This window comes from Pecten maximus, chromosome 8, assembly GCF_902652985.1.
Source record: "Pecten maximus chromosome 8, xPecMax1.1, whole genome shotgun sequence".
Classification (NCBI taxonomy): domain Eukaryota; kingdom Metazoa; phylum Mollusca; class Bivalvia; order Pectinida; family Pectinidae; genus Pecten; species Pecten maximus.
This window is the reverse complement of record NC_047022.1, coordinates 17,265,889-17,288,923: the sequence shown is the minus strand read 5'-3', so window position 1 is coordinate 17,288,923 and position 23,035 is coordinate 17,265,889. Positions and strand designations below refer to the sequence as shown.

General features: G+C 33.3%; 1 protein-coding gene across 1 annotated transcript; it reads right to left on the bottom strand.

Annotated features, from left to right (window-relative positions):
* Positions 1-154: 154 nt before the first annotated feature.
* On the bottom strand, positions 155-22,945 carry LOC117332686. The gene is made up of 22 exons (XM_033891684.1): positions 22,899-22,945; positions 18,101-18,658; positions 16,922-17,842; positions 15,986-16,132; positions 15,194-15,356; positions 14,600-14,748; positions 13,906-14,002; positions 12,283-12,479; positions 11,151-11,318; positions 10,133-10,388; positions 9,610-9,725; positions 8,435-8,555; positions 7,780-7,977; positions 7,103-7,190; positions 6,349-6,503; positions 5,487-5,596; positions 4,688-4,858; positions 4,111-4,261; positions 3,024-3,077; positions 2,530-2,688; positions 1,488-1,613; positions 155-839 (listed from the first exon to the last, which is right to left on the bottom strand). The coding sequence occupies exons 2-22, from the start codon at positions 18,632-18,634 to the stop codon at positions 508-510; spliced, it is 4,413 nt and encodes a 1,470-aa protein (XP_033747575.1). The 5' UTR covers positions 18,635-18,658; positions 22,899-22,945; the 3' UTR covers positions 155-507.
* Positions 22,946-23,035: the final 90 nt, after the last annotated feature.

The following is a 23,035-nucleotide window of genomic DNA, read 5'->3' as shown; positions in this document are numbered from 1 at the left end:
ATATATCATATATATATATACATGTATATACTATATTATATAACAAAAACATATACCTTCATCATGTTTTATAGGTTCTTCTCCTCCCTTGTTTTGCTGTTCTCTTCTTTTGATAAAAAGAAAAAGAATTTTATTGAAGTACAGTAACACAATATTCTACATATCTTGAAAATGTCCTGAGGTTTTAGCAATATCATGACGTTAAAGTATCATACCCTTTGCACTACACGTCATTCGAGCAACTCAGTGTAGGGACGTGGAATGAATATCGATAGAAGAAGGCGTATTGATATATGACAACTCTTGTAAATGAAAATAGTCCCTTCCTATATATCACACGTAGAGGTAGCATTCATCAAGCTATGGTCGGAGCTGGATATAACCATACATATCCTGCGGTATATGTTGGATACATTGCAATTGCAACATCAACACCACACTGTAACAGAAGAAATGCACGTTCAATGTCATATCAGTACATATTCATTTCAGTTCAGTAGATCATATTTAACTATGTTCCAGGAGACTCATCATATCTTCTCCTTTTTTTGTTGCTTCTTTTCTTTTGAAAAAACTCATAGGAGAACTGAATATTGTCTTGATTTTCACATTTCCTTCCTTGGCAAAGCTTATGGCTCTTTTATGGGCGGCTTTGATGTCATTCAGTGAAATATCCACCTTGATATCTCGAAGTTTCCATGCGCTTAACCGGTTGTATGACTGTCCAAACTTGTATGGTGCGCGTGCGCAGTAGTGACCCAATGTGATCGCGCGATGTACTACCATACCGATAAATTGGATGACAAACAAGGATTCGAAGATACTCAGGAACAACAATCCTGCAAAAGAAAGAGTTTATTTCAGCTAGTAACTTGAAATGGTAACAATCGAACCGCTATGTCAAACGTGATGCAGCATTACTTCCATTATTTACCCCTCTCACATGAATTATTTATCTACTGGATGAATATCTAGCTGTTCAAGAAATGACGAACTTGAATTATCATTAAAAGAACTGTTAAGTAACTTATGTTTGCAGTATTTCAACTTGCGTGGCGTTCGCCGGATCATCAAATCTGCGAAAATTAATAGCCGTAAACGTTTAATTTTCAAAGTAGAAAACAATGAATGGTATCAGAAATCCTGTAATTAGATAGTCGACAACGTACCTTATTTGGAGAAAATGCCAACTTCAATAGTCGTGAGCATTAGAAAGTTAACAGTACCCAAAGAGTATATTAACAACTTATATATTGAATTCCTGAATGTAAATTCATTATAACAATATTGATGACATCAGTTTGAATATGTATGCCGTATATCAATAAATGAGAAAAATATTATAGCTTGTATAAATCGAGACATCGACAGTTCAATCTGTATTCCAATATATCGTTTATAATGCTATATTTTATATAATTCGAGATACAGATACTAAGTAGTTCAATCTGCATCATGATATATCGTTTATGATTTTGAATCTTTACCTATTGGATCAGTTCCATACATCTTAAGCTCCAGTTTCGTAGCCAACGTTGCAAGAAGAATCAGCCATAACATATTAGAGACAGCAAGGGTCATCAAAAAATTATTCCTCAACTCACCGAGTTTTTCTGCAATAAAAAGGTATAAAGGTGTGAACAATTTTCTCGTATTTATTCTTGAGCATGTAGACTATGCATAATCCATAATATTCACAATACATGTATTAGTGCATTTCATAATTCTCAGATAGTTGTATTCGGGAAACAAGAATTGCATGTAACATAAACTGAATCTAAAGAAATCATACAAAACCGACGAATACTGAGATGTATGATTTCAAAGTACAAAGAACATCATTTAATTATTCTGTGCTTATCTCAACCCATATTATACTGAATAGCCCTCCCTACTATAATACAGGTTTACATACAACAGTATAATGAATCTAAAACTGCCTCGAAAGATTGTTCGTTCTTCCAGCACTCGTCAGTGATGCTAGGTTATGCTAAATCAAAGTGGACATAAACTTGAAATAAATAACATATACATTATAAAGACGCGCATTATCTTTTTGCCGATGGCTGTTCATGAGATAATCAGAGACTTTTCAAACACCCATGTACAATATTTAAAAGATTGATTGCAAATCACTTACTGACTTTCATCATTATATCCAAAGGATTTGTTTTTGTAAATTGTTTCAACACATTAAGCCTTTATAAACAAGCACATAAGAAGTCCGTGTATGGACAATCCACGCAGCCTTCTTTTTTTTCTAAAATATTTGTGTCCATTATTTATCATTGAAATAAAAGATTTTTACGTGGTTCGCTTATTACCCGATTTCTAGAATATTAGAAAAAATATGGTCTCCAGAATATGTCTGATTCCAGATATTCAAACTAGGGTGAGATAAGCTAGTGTAAGAATTTAGCTGAAAAAACATGAAGGGCTGGTATCTAGTCTCCCCGATTCATATTGTTTTAAAGATCTAAAAATATTTTGAAAATCAAAATGTAATTCATGGCAGCAGTGTTTACGTACGCATGAGTATTTCTGTGTGTCCAAAAGCGGCTGAACCTGGCTGTAGACATGTATCTCGTAGTGTGGCCCAGAAAGCATTCTCGTCCGGATTGATGATTGATATCTCAAAGAAGGCTATGGAATTCAGTGCTCGCTTTACTTCGATTCGTTTAAGTTCCTCTGTAAGAAGAATGTCCACATACAGATTACATCCTTTATCTCTCATATTGTAATTGTTTGATATATATCTGATAGAAAGTACACATTATCTTATTTTACCTTGTTATGCTATCAAATAATTCTGATAAAAGGGGAAAAAGTAAAGAAAAAAGTAAATTCGAACTTCTAGCTGATCCGGTATATAGCTCATTCTAGTTGATTATTACTAGAAATTTTAATTTTGAAAACGCAGAGAAGGATGACGGGTATCCAATCCCTAGTGAGGAAATGAAACGGTAGGATTTCTCCATTAGTGTTATATGAGATTTCATCACAAATGGTTATTTATAACTTACCTGTTGTCGGATTTCTAAGATGCTTGATTGCCATCAAAAGTCGTGCCATGTGACCTGATAAATAAATTAGGGTAATCGAATCAATAAAACAAACACAAGTAAATCGAAAAATAACCCCAAACAAACAAAACAAGATGCTGATGAAGGTAGAATTATGAAACCAGTCCTAGATGATCAAATTACATGCATACGTATGGGATTAATCAGGTCATTATCTTTTCATGAGTACCACTGGTACTTTAACGGTGAAACCTTTTGCCGTGACGTCTAATTCAATTGGTACTAAAATAAAAGGAATATATCATTAACACTCTTATTTCCCCGGCAAGAAGAAAGCTTATATAAAATTAGCCAGAAGGTCATGTACCCTGTCAAGTTTGATAGGGTATAGACATCCGTTATTACAAAATGTTAGAGCCTTATACAATGCGTCAGTATTCTGTATTTTAAAGTCTACACTAACATACCGGAAAATCAAATTTTTGTTTTCTAAACAGACCCGATTTTTTTTATATGATAATCATTTTGTTTGCATATATAAGTAATGGTATTTGGTTTGAATCCTTGTTAAGGTGGATTCAAATTTAAATTCATTAATTACATGTATATATGTATTGCTTGATTATATTTTTAAAAAATGTAATTATTTTAAACATATCTGTTATTTCTATTGCTTTGATATAGGTAAAGATGTTTAATTTGAATCCAGGATAAGATAGGTTCAAATTTTGAAATCTCATTAGTATGGACACAGAAGTTTATAAAGCTAGATGTAACTCATTGTTCATTGTTAAGACAGATTCCATTGCTTATGGTTAAGACATATTTCATTGTTCATTGTTAAGACAGATTTCGTTGCTTATGGTTAAGACATATTTCATTGTTCATTGTTAAGACAGATTCCATTGCTTATGGTTAAGACATATTTCATTGTTCATTGTTAAGACAGATTCCATTGCTTATGGTTAAGACATATTTCATTGTTCATTGTTAAGACAGATTTCGTTGTTAAGACGTATTTCATTGTTAAGACAGATTTCATTGTTTATTGTTAAGACAGATTTCATTGTTCATTGTTAAGACATACCTGCTTTTGTTATTTTCAACTCTGTTTCGATTTCTCTTCGCGAGAAGGACTTTAGAACTTCCAAATCTTTTGCAGTGATGATTTTGTTGTTTTCAAACCTATCAAAATACTGTTCAAGGCCTATATCATGTAGCCAGTCTTTCACATTGTTCTGAAAATAAAACAAATGAACTGTAAATGTGGTTTCAAAAGGCCAATACACAACTGAATGAAAAAAATCAAAGTAATGGTAGATATAGTAAGTTGTTTGATTTTTAAAAAGAGGACACTTACTCATAGGTGGATAGACACTTTCCTACACTGATCTTAGCTGTTAAATAGTTTACATGTAGATTGTAATTAAAAAATATCGCAATCACACTTATTCAGTTAATGCTTGCCAATTTAAGTGAAATTTATACACGTACCAGATTTTATTGCTTATAAACCAATATATTCATTCACGCATATATAAAATGTAAAATGTAGTTATACATATGAACGCGTACGTCTCTTCAAAGAAAAGATCACCATTTACTTCACTGTAAACTTACGTAAAATACAGTTTTACTATTTCATTCATTCATGCGATATTTACCGGAACTTTGACTTCGATACGGAATTCTGGGAGATCTCGAATAATCTCAAGCAAAAATGTCACATGGGCTTTTTTCCTGATGCCAATGTTTTTCAAATCCTTCTCGTTCATCCCACTGATATACAAAGTATTATCAAATCCGTGCTTTTTGAATAGAGGTCCATATTCATCCTGTTTAAAGAAATGGCATAATATTAACATTCAAATGAAATGTGGAAATAGCGAAAACACACAAAAGGAATGCAAACCTTCAATGGCGATATAACACCAGGAATTGAACAGGCATCAAAATCCACGGAAAATCCTTAATATCACATACCCCAGTATAAGGTTAACAAGGCAGGATGCCAGACGCTGCGACAGGTAAGTGTTTCCTATATAGGCATATATCATCACGTCTCTAATAAGGCTATGCTATATCAGGTCAACACTGCCTACCTTAATTGTGAAATATTCATATCGGCGGTTGAAAGTTCCGGTTTGCTCGCATACTTATTGTGTTGATGTTTCATATACAGTATGCATATCCAGAGACGTCATAAATTTTTCATAAATAATCTGTGTAATCACTTTCCTTGAACAAAAGTACTAGCTATGCTAGTGATATGAATGTTACGAACCTTGTGGCAGATGTTCACATGACAGGTCGTTCCGTTGTAAATATACATGCATTGTTTATGTGAACATTATACTACATTGAAGTCTGCATGAATGTTGCCCCACCCTTTATATGACAATAGGATGTCGACATGACGGGTTGTTCTAGTGTAAATATACATATATGTGAACATTAGACTACCTTGAAGTCAGTATCGAGCCACTGGTCTACTGTCATTGGGATAGGTTCCGGTAGCAGATGTGCCGCTTGCTCCTTTGTATCCCGATCTACGGAGTGTATATTTTTCTTAGCTGTTAGAAGAAAACGATTTTTTTAAATGCTTACCCAACCTTAGCAACGTCTCTGCTCTCGTGTTTTGATAAAGAGTGATTCATACAAAACCTACAGAAATTTACAGTTATCGTAATCCAATTAGCCCAAATCTGTATACGAAATGAAGATATTTTATGTTTATCATAACATAAACAAATATTATGAAATACTGCCGTTCATTACATGTACATATGTATATAGCAAATTACAAGAGATTTGCCATTAAGACTTTTCACTTTAAAGACACTATTAGAAACATGTATAAACGACACACGACATAGACTTGATAGTGTAAAATGTGTCTTTAGTGATCGTTTTGTTGAGGGAAATCATCGGAAATTAATTTGCTTCGTTAGGTATATACTGATATAAAGGTTCTCTTCATATATGTATACTCGTAAATACATAAATATTACAATACATCATTCCTCTTTATGCTCTTTATACACCAGGTTATTATACCTTGTCTCTAATTGAAATAACTACAAGTCTTGGCTGATGTGTTCATGATACGTTGGAGTAGATATAAGGATTATATATTTATTAACATTTCATTAAAACTTGTTTTCGAGATGGTACAATACAGCTTGCTATATTCTCAGAGGAAGTGATTTCGCTATATTCAAAGTCAAATCATGTAGCGAAAATAAATATTCAGCGAATACTTATGTGCTATTAGAGAACTATTGCAGAATGCCTGAAATTTGGAGAGTGAAATATAAAAACCTACTTCTTTGCTCGTCCTTTGCTTCAGCAATGACCAATTCCTTGAAGTTGGAATTTATTTTTTCATTGGTTTCGGAGAGAGACGTATCACGGTGTCGATGTGTAGTAGATGAAGTGTTAGGATCATGCGCATGTGATGTCTCCTCCTTCTTGCAACAACTTTAATATGAATTTTACATAAAGATAAAACGATATTCTTATTGTAAAACGATTTTTATAGTCACATTTTCTAACACGTATGAATTGCAATCAAACTTAAGTTAACATCTATTTAACGAATTTTCATTATCGTCTAATGATATGAATCAGAATGTTGTGAATTGGATTCAAAGATGAACGGTTCCATCAAGTTTGAATCACATTCCAAAGTACTGCAAACATAATGTATTTAGTGCATTCCGAATTTTAACAGATTAGCGCATTGCTGAATTGGCGCACCTAAGCTATTTTCTAAAGAAACAGTATAGAAAGTGCAATTAGTGCAATCATGATTTAGCGGATTACTTCAAACGCGAAAAGTGCTAAAATAAGACTACCGCTTAATTATGTTTACAGTTTGTTGAATGCTTAAGCCATAACCTATTTAACATCATTTCAAAATTAAAGAAATCACCATGTTGTTACTAGTGTTTATATCTGAACAAAGTTAGATGTAAATTTTCATTTTGTTATTTCATTTTGATCATTCAATAAATAGATTAATATAAACAACAACAAAAACCGATCAATGTAATTTCAAATCAAAAGAGCGAACTTACAAAAAGATGGTTTTCAATTTCTCTCCGAATACCTCATACCAGTTTGTAACGTCAGAGAAGGATATTGGTTCCTTTTCCTCTCGTGTACCTGTAAAATCAATTAAAATTAATTAATTTAATATTGCTTGATGCGTTGTTATAAAGTTGTTAAAAACATACGAATACCATGAAAGAACGTTTTCAACTAATCTTGATATTTACATACTAAGGTTTGTTTTGTTTAATTTTAACGATAAATTGAATAGAATAGATTTGCGTCAAAAATAATATTTTAAACCCGCTTTTCCATTTAGTTGAATCGAATTCTAGTTTTTACAGATTACAAATGATTTCTGCAATTTTTCTTTTTTCTTCTTCGTCGTACAAAAAAATTATTGGAAGAAAATATTATAGCAAATATTGTAGCAAAAAGTATGAATATTTCCCTCCTAGGTTAGTGTTTTTAATTTCCTTGTTTGCGAATACCAAAAATATAACATATAACATTTAGTGTATATTCAAAAGATTATCCACCAATTAATAATAATAAAAATTCTTTGATGTTAACTGACGAGGCATTATTCCTTATAACTATAATGGACTTTTCATTATTTCGTAAATTCTTTTCAAACAGACGCTGCTCATTAATTAATGCGTATGCTACTTTTTATATATTAGTTTCCGTATTGATGACGTACCCCACGATCTGTCTGTGATGTTACAGACGCTGTAGATATTTAGGATGAGGTAACCAGATGGCAGACACATTAGGTACCAGAAGCCATGTAAAAGGCACATAAAGTCTCGCGGGTGGAGAATTCCAGCCACCACGAAGAATACAATCAAACTGCCCAAGTACAGACTGGTCATGGAGATTTGTATATCAGCACTAATATCTGGTTAGAGAAATTAAACATATCGTCAAGCACAAAAATATCACCGAAAAAGTTATTTTCAAGGGGTCCTATTTTCGCTATTTCATAAAGTACAATAACATAAATGGACATATTGATTTTTTTTATTATAGTCCGTTTCATATTTTAACTGAAAAGTGCAACTGCAGAACACTAAGAAAATATGTTCAATATTGCGGTAACGTTTGGTTTTTGAAATATGACATATGCTGTTTTATTTAGAAGTAATTACTAAATCAGTTGATATACATGAGACTGTTGGAGCTTATCGGGGGTGATTTACTTTATTGTTAGGTGTGTCACTACCGAGTAATTGGACTCCAATAAAATTTCAGTTTTCAAAATAGTAATATTACTTATTAATTCAAAGATCATCAAATCTGTTTTCCAATGCACAATAATTATGTTTAAAAACTCAACCTTTTATATGTTATCTTACCTGAAGCATCAATTTTCCCGCCATGTAAGTGATTTTCTAAATCTTTCACCACCTGCTGGGCCGTTCCAACCGCTACGGCCATCATGACGCATGCGTACAGAAATGTCAGGAATTTTGCTATCTGAATATTAGAAAATATTGTACACATAAAAATCATGTATGCATAATTATTTCATTAAAAAATATCTTGATATGTTTTTTTTCTTTTTGATGTAACGACTTATATCTATATCTATTATTTTAAGATTAAGCTTTTAATACAACCACTTGTAACATTATATGGCAGCTAATCACTTCTATGGATCAGTCCTTAGATATTATGAAATTGCCGAGTGATATTGTGTAATTATTTAAACCTATTCTGTTAAATTTATCACACAAACGACAGAAGTCGAACTAACAAACTTGTATTCAAGACTTTGGCACGCTATTGGCAACAAAACCAATTATCTCTATTGAATGATTAATACCCCCAGGCCTGTCATGCTTCATTGGATTCATTGCACTTTATTTAACAATTAAGCGTGTGTTAGATTGTATTTATTGTACATATAAATTCAATCTAGGTGACACATCAACACAATGGCGCCCGTTAATTTATATATATGTTAAACTCTGCCTTCCTTTAATAAATACGTCCTTTTTTCACACATTTCCCTGTATTTTCATTTCAAAGATCAAATTCCTTTCTAGGATTGTTTGTAAACAATCTGACACACAGTACAAAGCCTTGCCGTGGCGATAATCAACATAGCGCCAAAACAACGTCATAGTAACGCATTTGTTCTCAATCATCATCCTCATTCCGTTTGATTCATTCGTAGCAGTTCCATGAAGTTGATCAGAATGGCGTAACGATCAGGTCATGTGATCGTGACTGCATTTATCCACTCATAGATGCAGCCCTGATTAACATTATTTCAAAGGGAGACTGCCGAGCCGAACTAAATAAATATATTTCTATATGCGATTTGATTTCGAGAAATTTTCATGATTGTATAGAGGAATAAAAAAGGACAACATTTTAAAATTAAAAATGTAAAATAGTCAATTAAAGACATCATATATATATATATATTTAAGTAAGAATTCGGCAGCAAATTAACCGACTTTGAAACTATAAGTAAATGTTACTAAAGTATTCTGCATCTTGTCCTTAGTTAATATTGACTTACCTGTAGTTGGGTATTGTTTGAAAAGAACAAACAGATCATTGCAAAGGCTACACACAACAGGCACTGCAAGAATATGGTGGACATTCCATCAAGGTTCCAGGCGTAATAAAGTCCACCTAAATATTATATTATAGGCTGTTATATAAGTAGGACAAATTCTTGTAAATCTTAATATTGATTTAGAATTATTTGCAAAGAGATAGTGTTGTTAATAATTAATGTTTAATTTACGTATATAAAAACTATAAACGTACCTATTTAAGGGATACTTTTGTTAATTGTTACTTTGTGAAGATATTTATTGCACTTTCCGTATATTTTTCGGTGAAGCATTATTGGTGCGGCAATTCATCCTTGCGCTTATCGAAATGCGATAAATGTTGAGGTTAAAATAAAACATTATTCAGTTCATATCATACACAATAAACTGTGATTAATGTCTTCAAAGTAATAGCTTTACTATTGCTAGAAGAACTTTGTGATAGAAGATTTACTCTATTAAAAATACAACCAATGAAATCACCTGATACAATTAGTACGATGACACTTGGACTAATCAGCGTTGACAACAGAAGCAGTGCCTGGTAAATGAGAAATGGTAGGGAGACACGATAATTGAACATGCTAATCTTCTTCCATTCTTGGACTAAAAGCATTAAGTTGGCAATAGTTGAGGCGATCCATCGTCTTCTCTGTTTGTAAAATTCTTCGAATTCCTCAGGGCAATGTGTCCAGTTTTCTGCAGTAGCACAGTATTCTATCCTCCATCCACTCTGAACCTAAATAAAAAATAGGCTGAAATGTTGTTATCATCTGTAAATGGTCATTTGGCACAATAAAAGTTTGATTGGATTCTCCTACTTTTAAAAACATCTACGGGTCTACCCCTAAATAAGCATATATTACCTGTCATAGATTTATCCTTGGGACAGGTTATACACAAATCGAAGATCTGCTTTTATGCTTTGGTTATAACAATGAAAAATTGGACTCAACAGTCGCTATTTTTCAATATGAATGAATAACCACAGCAAATACTCCAGAAAATTACTGCAATTGTACTTAATTTTAGCGTAACAGCTTATTAAAACGGATTAGCGCAATGATAAATTAGCGAAACTCTCCCAGCGCGAAAATCGCTAAACTAAGATCACCGCGAAAATATGTACGTTTACAGTAACTCAACAATCGTTATCCTGATTGAATGAACAACCACGGCAAATATACTAGCAAATGAAATGTTATATAAGTGAAATGATGTTCCGCACTTGGTGCTGAATTTAAGGTTTTAAATGGGGATGGTTAGCCGCCAATATTCAAATGTTCAAGTGAGTGATACAAACAAGCTGGGTCTCAGGATTGAGGAAGCTAATAATTTTACAAGTAATGTTTGGCCTCTGGCCGTTTGGTTCTTCTTCTTAGTATTTTCTCCACCATCAATAATAAATATTTTGAGATTCTATGTGTAGATATACCAGAGACTGTATATAAAGGAAAGTTAAAATGGTTTATGCCGTTAAAAATTAAATATGTTTACTTACCAAAAGCGTACAGAACCACCTGTCTTCTCCCATGTCTTTGGTAAGAAACTCAAAAGCCTTTTCTACCTCTGAAGCGTACGTAGTGACGATATCTCTGATCGACCTTACTCTGTATACACTAAAACAGCCTGGCGCACACAAAACAGAACCCAGGACATGTTCAGCTGCCTGTATTGAAGGCAAATAGTGATTATGAAGACAAAGCATATGTAGTGTACTTTGTTGATTATTTACAAAGAAAAATGACATATTACAGAACAGAAACGTACTAAAACAAAAGGAAACAATAAAATAATCTTAATTTCATTTCTCAGTCAAACATTAGGATCATCAATTTGCCAAGCGTTTACAGTAATGACCCATCTAGTTTTTTCAATTAAGTAATCTACAAATCATGTCTAATCATACAACTAAGACTTTCCCTTAATGACGAAAATTAATAGTGTCTGCAACCGTACTTGTTAAATACTCAAATCAGTATAAAACAATAACATTACAATTCGGTAGGTCCTACAAGAACGCACATGTTATCACCCCTAACCAGAACAGTGTAGCATTCTGTACAAATATCATCCGAGGTAAACATGTTTTATAATTCGTTAACATATATTTATAGAACATTGTTAATGGTATATGCTTAGACATCGTTATATCTTAAACCCCTTTCACTATTTATATGAAGAAATCACTGTTTAATGAGTATGAAATACACACTTATAGTCACTTTAAAGTTTGAAAAATAAATAACATTTAACTTTTGACTTAAATACTTTTTGGGAATAACGCGTATCAATCTATTTACACATTTTATTTCACTTATGCAACATAATAAACTGTATAAAGAGTTTGTTAGTAAGGACATTTTCACTATCTTGTTAACACTAGCTAGCACATGAACTCAATACGCGAATTTAACAAATGCCACGCAAACTACTTCAATGACCTTACAATAAATGAATTGAGGCTGTGATACGTAGAGAAAACATTTAAAATGTTGATGCTGAGGAGGAGACAGGGAAAACTGTGAGAGGTCGACAGAAGTGCAAAAATATAGATATTGAATTCCTCTAGACTCATTAGTTCCGAAGTTTAACCCACTTATACTGTTGTAAGTAGCAAATAGATTAATTACCTTCTGAAACCAATGACCAATAGCGTATTCGAATTTTTGGTACCAGACCAAAGGGCCGAATCCGACCGGATGAGTGCGCGCGCAGACGGCCCCAACGGTATTGTCACATATCATCAGATCCAATAGGGCGTCGACAGAGTTTGGCGTGAAGTCTACGTCGGCATCGGTAGTCAGAATGAAAGCGTTATAATCGTCGACTGCCAATGTAAAATTAAAAGTAGCAATTTAACTTTCGGAAATATGGCTAGCTTAAATTATATAGGTATCATTTCCCTAGTCGATTTGCACGATTCTTAAGGAAGCTGGTTCCTCCCAAAGACTTACTTAGATCAAGTACCAATACCCTTTTCTTTAACACAATAATATTGTATGGAATTGAAATATTTTTATCGAAATTGTGGACCGTATTTTTGGTAGGTATCATCTATTATTAATGACTTGAGCAACAATGCATATATCCATTCCTTGAACAATAAGTTAAACAGTCTTAAAACAGAAGCAGATTCTGCAAGTTCAATTCTTTTCTTGACGTCTACAAGTTTTAATTGTACTCAGAGCAATTTTCCAAATAAAAGGTTGAAAGAAGGTTCTCGTCGAAAAGTTGTAGTGTTTTGCGAGTTTTGGATAAGGTATGTTTACCTATGAAGACTTTTGATATTACTTTAGTATGTATAAAAAGTAAACCACCTCATAAACAATCACACATATATCCGATTTGTAAATTGTAACTATCAATTCTTTGATTGATGTGTGGTATTGATAGACTCTCCATATCTGAACAGTGGAGTACATTCCCAGACGTATGATCACACGCCAGTCAGTTCAATTCTTCAATTCAACAAGGAATTCTTATCATTATTCAGTATATGAAATGGCCATTATGCTAATACTGTAGTTTCTGGTTCCTTTAGTATTTATTGTCAAGATGTGGTCAATCTAATCAAAATTAGACTTGTAATTTCCGCTCCTCTACAATACTCTACGATACACTTCACTACAAGATCTAACGACGCCCCGTTGGACGTCATCTCATCATGACCTTTGAGCTCAGCCAATCAACGCGCCGCCTATAAAATTTTGGTGTAATTTCATTCTTCGGAAGCATAAATATTTACATAACGTTCCCGAGGTATTCCGATGGTCGAAAGCAATGGTAAACAACATGGCTTCGCCCACTCTGGCTCACCAAGAAACCTCAACGAATTTATAATTTAACAAACGTGTACTGTCCGTTTGTCTTTTCCTTCATCGTGCGAGAGATAGACAGCGAAGACAACAGCGTCGTAAAAAAGTTTGAAAGGGAATATAATTATAACGTGTACGGTAACGATTTTCGAATCCAGTTGGCAACATAATCCGTCCTGTCGACGAGATTTTGTTTAATCATTTTCTGTGTCGTAAATGCTAAGGAGACGCAACCGAAGGGTCGTGTAAGACTCGTTGTCATTGGCTGATTAATGACGTCATTGACCAGTTTTCATTGGCTTATATTTGAAGCTCAAAGGTCATGCTGACCTTCTACGGGGCATCGTTAGTTCTTGTATTGAAGTGTATCGTAGTGTATCGTAGAGGAGTGGACATTACAAGTCTAATTTTAATTAGATTGACATGTGGTATACATACCTTCGTTGTTTCCGGATGAATCGTTGTTGTGTTTCACAAGGAAATCGATTACGTATGACATATACATGATCTGACTCCATCGTTTTTTGTTCTTGACCTTATCAAATATATATGATATATGAATAAATAAAACATCAGAGATTTACGATTTTGAAATGGCAAGCATACGAAAACAATATTCTGTATTATATTCTAATGATAATTTAACTTTTCGAAACATCGTCGTTGGATACAAACCTAACATTGGCCTACTTGGAGCGTCAACTATTTACTATAGTCACACTCTTCCGTTTAATGTGATTACATATGTTTGTAAACAATAACTAATCACTGCTGTGACGCATGCGCAAACCAAGTCTAGTTGCTATGGTCGAATCAAGTGGTTGAGCAAATTCAACTACACATGCGCATTGGAACTTCTTGTTTCTATACACGTGCGCATTACATGTAAACGAAGTGATTTAGCTTCTTCTACAATAATTAAATCATAGTCTTTATAGCAGACGCCCGAAGTAGGCCACTATATTGCTAGCATAGGATATCAAAAAATAATAATCGAGGTGGTTAATTTATATGAATTGATTGATATGCTATGTTCATATATTTTTTTTATTAATTAAGTTTAACTTTTTAATCTAATAAGTTAAAAAATGTATAATAAAGCTGTTATTCATTGTCTACACAAATGTCTAACCTTTCTGTTGTCCTTGAGATGTATTGCAAACTTCATTTTGCGGGAGTTGAGCATATCAGTATGTAAGCCTGGTTCTCCTGTGGAAAGTTCCCAAGTGAGCTTCATCCCGTACGGCGTCATAAACCTGTTACAGCATCCGACGTCACAGCCTTAAAGCAATATTTTCAAAATTAAGTTTCGTAAATGTATGCATTGTCAAAAAGAAAAAGGAAAACCTTAACAATCATGATACCCAAATTCCATCTAAAATATAAATTTATAACTCTCGGCTGTGTACTATAGTAATGTTATTTGTTAGTGTAAGGAATTGATGTCCAGATTTCAGTGATTACAAATTGCTATTGAAATGCTGGTGTTTTTCTTACTCAGAGCGTCAAGTAATAAAAATGAGTACGCAGGATTGGGCAGTAGACTTACCAAAACTGTCGGTTAGTAGACCTACCGAGAGTGTCGGGTAGTAGGCTAACTCAGACTGTCGGGTAGTAGACTTACCCAGACTGTCGGGTAGTAGACCTACCGAGAATATCGGGTAGTAGACCTACCGAGAGGTACCGACGGAGGTAGACTTACCCAAATATCAGGTAGTAGACTTACCCAAAGTGTCGGGTAGTAGACTGATCAACTGAAGGGCGAAATCTGTCGGTGTTCTATCTTTAACACCCCCATCAAAGAAGATGTGTGACTCGTAATACTTGTCAGAGTAGGTCTTCTGTATCCGGTTGATGGATTTCAGTAATTGTTTCATCTCATTTCTCGTCTGTTAACGAAACGAACTATAATGTAATGAGTTGCAAGGGGCAAGGGTACCTTTATAATTGTTTTCTGTATCAATGCATATCCTAAAGTTGTTCGATAAGGATCTTTGTACATCAATTTATTTTTACTCTTTATTGAGTGTAATAAAAACGTAAAAAACACTGATGTATGTTTCTATTTTAAATCAATACTATATACTAATTTGCAAATAGAAAGTATGATACGTTGGTTTTCGGTCATTCCTTTTATGTTAAATAAGATACCATGATAAGTGATAACCGAACGCATTCATTATTACATTAAAGCTAAGTTTCAATTATTGGCTCAATCTGTTGGTCAACTGTGAGTTTTATGTAGTGGTACATATACCTGAAGATTATTTGATTATATCCCTTCTTTATTTCTTACAAAAAGATCATAAGCGTTAGAGAGCTATGAATTGTTACTCTTTTTGTTTTTTTTTTAATAGTGGCTCTCAAGTTCACATCAATGTCGTATCCTTAAAGAGAGATAATTTATGAAAGCCTACCTTGTTACAATACTGCAGAAAATATCATTGCTATAATTCATGTCAACCCTTTCAACATTGATTTACATATAAGTACGTTAGTATTATTGACATGCTCTTACCTCTCTATACATTGTTGTACATATGTATACTTTTATTTTCTTTGCCACACACTTTGGAGTTTCCCGTTGCTCAGTTAGCCGATTACGTCTCGATAGCAAAAGCCATTCCATAAGAAGTATACCAGAAAATGTTGGAAGCCAGAAGATCTGCAAAGTTTCAGAAATGTAATAGACAATAAATGTGAGGCTCGTGAATATTCTCCCGTTGGAGCCTGACAATTGGTTCGACAGTACGAGTGCGTAGCTTTTGCATAATATTTTTCTAAGAATGATCATACTCGGGAATTTTCCTTTATTGGGGACTTCGTGCCGGAAGATTCGCCATTGGAGCCCGATTCATTTAGCAAAAAATCTATTAAGGGATCATTCCACATTGGGGTTCATTTGCATATACATGTATACCGCACATATAATACGATAGATTAGAATAATAAGACTCGTGACCTATCACCCAATGGTTAACATCCAGGGATACCTCCCCATCGGGGTTTTTTTCATTCGTAACTTTCAGAGCCTAAAATATCAAAGGTATGTAGCTGTTGATGTAGCCCCTTTGTCAAAGATGTTAACGTTGATATGATGTTACAACATATATGCTGTTGTTACATTTTAGATGTTAATAAATAAGTAAACTCATATTACGTTGTATGTGAGTTTATAAAGTATGATTTTACAGTAAATACCATTTCATTAGGCCCTGACATCATGGAAAAAGATGAATAAAATGTTTATCCTGAAGAGTAATATATTGTTTATGATCGCACAGCTCTATCAACCATGCAAACAAGATATTAAACAAAAGATAGCTTGGATTAAACTTAAAGCAAATGGAATAGAATAACTATCCTGGTTAGCAAAATATTTTTATGCTCGAGTCGATCCATCATCTACAATAATAAAAATATTTAACGATCGTTAAACATAATACTGTCTTACCTCTGCCTCAGTGCACAGGACTATTGTATTTGTTGTCCATATGACCCATCCTAGTGACAGACACAAGGCGACGAACACACAAACAATGGCAGGAATGTTGAACATCAGCTTCTCGTGCTGACACATATGTAAGTTATCTGGATGTAGAATGCTTGTTATTTTCTTACATGCACTCTCGACAGATAAAATTGAAAAGACAAGAGGAGTCGCGAAGACGAGAGGAAGAACAAACGCGCCCCTTTGCATTGTGATACGACAGGCAATTGATGTAATAAAATACCCTCCAAACGTACACAGGAGATTTGTGAATAGCATTTTGGGTTCGATGTGTTCAAAATGCCAGTCCAAAGACGCACGAAATGAGTCAATGACGTCAGCGTTTTTGTACTTGTCACTGTCGACAAAGTGCAACAACAAGGAAAATCCAACGATGCAAGGCAAACGGCAAGCTGACAAGATGATAGCGGACTTCCAGCATGCCTGAGGTCGCTTAGTAACCAAAACGTCTCCTTTATCTGTTACATCATGGAGTGGCGAATTTTCTTCCACGTCAGCTTTTGGACTACTCTCATTGACATTTATCAACCGTTTCTGCACTAAAGGCGACCAAACTATCGTTAGGCAGGCTACTGCTGCTGGGATCAGCCAAATATCTTTGAGGTTTCTCAAAATGAAACTGAGCCCACCAATTGAGGATATCAGTGACCCTAGCACTAGGAAGAAAATCGCAACAAAACAAAGGATTTTCACAGCGCGAGGGTTGTCAGAATGATGCCGGCATTGATAGATATAAGTTATTGGGAATATGAAGAACAGTGCAGTCGATAAGAGAAGGCCATTGACACCAAACAGGTGTAATGAAAGGATTTTGAACGCAAAGACGCATAAGCCAAAGGATTCCAAAATCGACGTTAAAAAAATCTGAAAAGTAGAAGAGGATTAAATTAAAATGCATTGTTGTAAAATAAATATTAATTCAAACCGTATGTAAACATTTCAAGTGTTTACCCAGTATACCTGCTATCAAATATTTTTAAAATTAGTAATTGTTCGTATTTTCTGGTAAAATTGAGAAATGTTTAAGTAATTTTAACTGATTGGATTTTGTATTTTCAAATCAAATCTGATTCCTTAATATTCAGTTGAATCGTTACATGATAATTAAAATGTGAATATTACCCAGTTGATCGCTCGTTTGTTTGGCCACGGCATGTCATGACGGCGCAAACCGTTCCACAATGACCGAAGAAGGTTAAATACATTCGGGACAAATAGAATCAGCAGAATCGTTGAAAATGCGGAGCACGATTCTTTATTATATGCTCCTGGAAGTCTTGCAGCTATTTCGATGAAAGAGAGACTGCTTCCAACGAGGAACCCAAGTCCGATTAGAGCAAAAATCATGGTAACGATCCATTTGAATATTACTACTGCTTTAGAGGGTGACAAGTCTAGGACTTCTTTTTTACTCATCTCCCTCTCGACTTTCGACTGTTCGTCCATTGTAAGTTGAAATGTGGAATCCTGGGAAATGTTCGACACGACGGACATTCTGGGTGATTTCGGATCATCTTCCTTGGGTGAAGCAATGTTTACCATTGTAAATGTATTTGTCACGTCGTGTTGGGAAGAATTTCTTGTCAATGTTCTCTGTTCGACAGCTATTTCGGGATTGCAATTCATTGTGAAGTGAATTTGGTCGTCTTTAGTCATTTATATATGTATGTATCTTCTGCCCTGCAAGTAAAATTTAATATCTTTTGTAATGTTATCAATTACTCTTGGAAATCATGTTAGTATTTCCACAACTGCAATCATTTGAATACGGTTCGCAACATGCACATGTAATAAGTTTTTGTTTGAAATCCCACTCCGCACCTTTACATCCGTACTTCTTTCGACCTTTTTCTGAGTTTACTCCGGCGTCTTCTAGTTTTCAACTTGTTAGGCCCTAAGCATCACCAATGAATCTTTGAAGAACGAAACATCTGTTTGATACAGTTTGATTAAGTTTTGGTTCTCATGAATCTAACTGTCATTCTGTACTGAAAGGTACTTAAATATTAAATGTTTTGTACGATTCTATGTGAAACATTTGAGGGACTTCATTATTCATTAATAATTCCGCCATTTTGCTACCAGATTACACAATGTATATACATTATATCACAATGAAATCTATCTTCCTCATACATTAGCTATTGTAAAGTCTTACGGTCAGGATTTAATCTGACAATACCATTGCGTCTTAATTCTTGTGTTCGCGCCCTACTATGTTTGAGAAAGCACATCTTACATATTATAGTCCTATAAATTTGCTAAGCGAATTAATAGGAGAAAGAAGCAATCGTGCGTCTTTCATAAAATTTCAACACTTTGTTCGCTATACAAACACAAAAACAGTCTCAGGCCAGGTTCGTATGAGGCTGTATCAGGATAAAATGTGTCATTGCTAATTAGAATAACAACGGTAGTTGTTTAACAAAATATCTTCGCGCCTGTTAGCTTTCCTAGCATTGCGATGTTAGCAAATTACATTAAAAAGGTATGATGTCAGATAATACAGATGCAATGTGAATGGTGTATATCTTATACATGTATATAGACATTAAGAATAATTTCGGATGGACTTTTGAAAGTGAAAAAAGGAAAGAAAATAAGTACATATTAATATGTATGAGTTGAGGTAATGGAGAATTTTTTATACAGATAAATGAGCAACTTAGTGTCTATATCCCCGAAACGTTGTGTAGTGATAGATGGCCGTCAAGCCAGAGTTGATGGTAGAATTAGGGAAGCGAGGTTTCAAAATTAGCCAATAGAAGAGAGCAGAAATACAGACGATGCATTACTCAATTTAAACCGCATTGTTTGCGTCAAACAATGCGATTCTATCTATTGTCATAAAAAATATATTAAGATGAACATTGATATGTCATCTACCCAAGCCTTTATGTGTGTGTGTTTTAATATCTTTATATATGTTTATATATATATATTCATAGCCATCTTAACGACCTCTAATTTACATTTTTATTCGATAATGAAACAACTGTACACAGCCGTTTCACATATTACAATTACTTTTTATTTTTATTCTATTTTACAATTATTTCACTGTTGCTTGAATTTGATTGATTTTAAAGAAATGCAGTTTCTAATAAGTAGATACACTACAGTTGAAATGTGTTCCTAATTACACGCTTCAGGGAGAAATATTGACGATAAAAAAAATAGACAAAAAAAGAGGTTTGTAGTTCTTCATTGTTGAATTTATGTTTATTCATATTTGTCTGACAATCAATTTTATTATATATATGTATATATGATATAATTTGCTATTTCAATTAAATAACTGCGTGTAAGAGCAAGTTAATAGTCCGTTATAGCCACAGGGGAAATACACTGGCCAATATGGTAATTTGTAGTAATGTTGTGAAATGTCCGGAATACAATGTTATCGGAAATTATTATCTTCAGACTTTTATTGAATTAAGTCTACGGCGTCATAACGACATACACATCTACACAGGAATAGAGATAGACGTTCGTATTCTATCAATACCTCTCAGCAGTTATTTACATTTCAATTGAAAATGAAGTTGTGTAATGCCTTACCTTGTTACTGCCTGAAGTTAAACCGCCGTCATCGCTTGATGACCTTTGTATGTCACAAACGTGTTCTTGCGACTTAATTCCGTTATCTTACATTACCTACTAAGTATATCAAGTAAAGTTTACAACGGGAAAATTAGTATCCGTGGAATGTGTCTGACATAAGTTTTGTAACTAATTGTCATTACTAAGATTAAGACATATCTTATGAAACTTACGCTTGGTAGTCATTTCTCTTTTTTTCTTCTTCTTTTTTCAGGTTCGCATGTGATGCTCTATATGTAATTTAGTTGAAATATATGATTTGCTTCGCAATTGATAAAGAATTGCTAACCAATTTATCGGAATAATAAAACCGACCAAATTATTCTGAATTCTTGTGACGATTTTTACCTGTGACACGTTATTAATTTTTTTTTTCATTTTTCAGTAGAATGATTTATTCGTGTGATAATACTAATTATATTTAAACTTTTGCCACATCACTTTTGCTGAATTGATATTTTATATAAGTTGAAAGGAGGAAGAGTTGACACATAACTCATAGTTGGTACAAGAAAAAATACATTGTTAGAAGGGAATTTGAACTACCTCATCGATACCATATCAATAATTAATGAAAATGAATATCCATAATCGACTATAGCAGAAACTATTTAGATATCAATGAAAAGTTATTATTAACGAAAGAAAAGTAAAGAGATACTTAAATAATGTAATGAAATATTAATGAAAAAAAAGAAAGAGATATTAATGAAATGTTATGGGATATTAATGATAAGTGATGAAATATGAAAAAATGTAATGAATTATGACGGAAAGGTTAAGAGATATTATTGACAAATAATGACATATGAAAGAAAACTAATGAAATATACAAAAAAGGTTATAAGAAATGAAAGAAAATTAATGAAAAATGCACGAGACATTATAACAGATTGATTTAATAAATGAAATATGGATAAAATGATAACGCTATATTAATAATAATGATGATGATTTGAATAACTCTTGTAAGTGCGGTATAATATATTTGTATGCAATATTGCAAGAAATTTAGGACAATGATAGTTGAATATTTGCATTTTCGTATTTAATTTAAGGTTTTCATATATCATCAACTCTTAGCCGATATGTCCTTGGGATTTGTTCATGTAACGTCACGAGTACAGACGACCGTTACCGGCAAGAAATATAGTTAATCGAAATAATAAAAATAATCATCAATCTAATTTCAAGAATTTAATCAATAGTTTCTATCATCAGGATATTCCTCTTTCATGCAAAATAAATGAATAGATATGAATTTTCGTGACATCAATAATACAACATAGTGATCTCAGAAAAAATGAGTCGTCACTACGTCACGAGCATGATCTTCAGATCGCTTCACCAATATGAGAATTATGATCTGCTGAATTTTGTTTGGCAAAGTAATATAACGGTAGTATACAGAGCAAATGGCAATGTATTGATAACATTTATGTAAAGGACATAGGTGAAAAATGAAGAAGGGCGAAGACCTGTCCGCTTTCCTTTTGTGAAAAATTCTAAATTAATTTAAAAAAAAAAAATGATAATATTTTTTATTCATTAGGTAATCAAATGGAATCCTTTCAATTCAGATAATTAAAGATATTACAACCATATATATACGTGATTTGAAGAAGTAATTATAATTATGTTGTGTTAGGAGTTGTGTCATTCAAGTTATTACATCGTCCAAAGTTAATACCACTTCTTCCATGAAATAAGAATACATGTTGATATAGTTTAAATAATAATTGTATTGTATTATCTTAATGAACTTCAAATAACTTCGACGTTGTTAATTCCATACAGCTAGAGAGTCGTATTTTTAAAGATTTTATGACTAAAGGTCCGTGTATGATGAAGGACCTTCAAGAATACAACCTTTCTTAACCTAAATTACCTCAGACATATTGTATTCATCACTTTTCCCAGTTGTTTCATTGTATTCCTTCATATTCTTTAAGTTACATTCATGCTAAAAAAGTGAAGTGTACCAGAGTTGGTGAATTGGCAAAGGTCCGAAAGTAAAATTAAGTTTTTTTTGTTTTTTTTTTATAACGAGTTATGATATTTAAGATATGAATTGTGTTTATGACGATTTTTTTTATGAAGCTGTATAAATAAAAGATAGAAAAGGCACCAAAAAAGAGAACAGTATAAGACAAGCATATTCTAGATATTGAGGAAAAAGTACACAATTTCGAAACATGAATCTAAGCCTTTATAAAAATTCAAAAAATGAAAAATATTTTAAACGATCCCGAAGATTTCCAAACATGGATTTAAGAATTGACAGTAATGGACAATAATACGATTGATATATTCTTACCTTGAGAAGATCCCACATTGACATAAGAACTCCTATTTCAGGACTGGCTCATTAGCAAGGCCTTAACGGGTCGCCGAGCATATATAGTCCAGTACATAATCACGTGACTCTGTTGAATCGTGTCGTCTGATGTCCAT

What these genes read in the sequence shown, in the direction of transcription:
- LOC117332686 (XM_033891684.1), bottom strand. Translation starts at nt 18,634, where the DNA reads ATGACTAAAGACGACCAAATTCACTTCACAATGAATTGCAATCCCGAA. An exon ending in ACAAACGAGCGATCAACTGG is followed by an intron (nt 17,843 to 18,100) that starts GTAATATTCACA and finishes TCTACTTTTCAG; the next exon opens with ATTTTTTTAACGTCGATTTT. An exon ending in CATCGTACTAATTGTATCAG is followed by an intron (nt 9,726 to 10,132) that starts GTGATTTCATTG and finishes TATAATATTTAG; the next exon opens with GTGGACTTTATTACGCCTGG.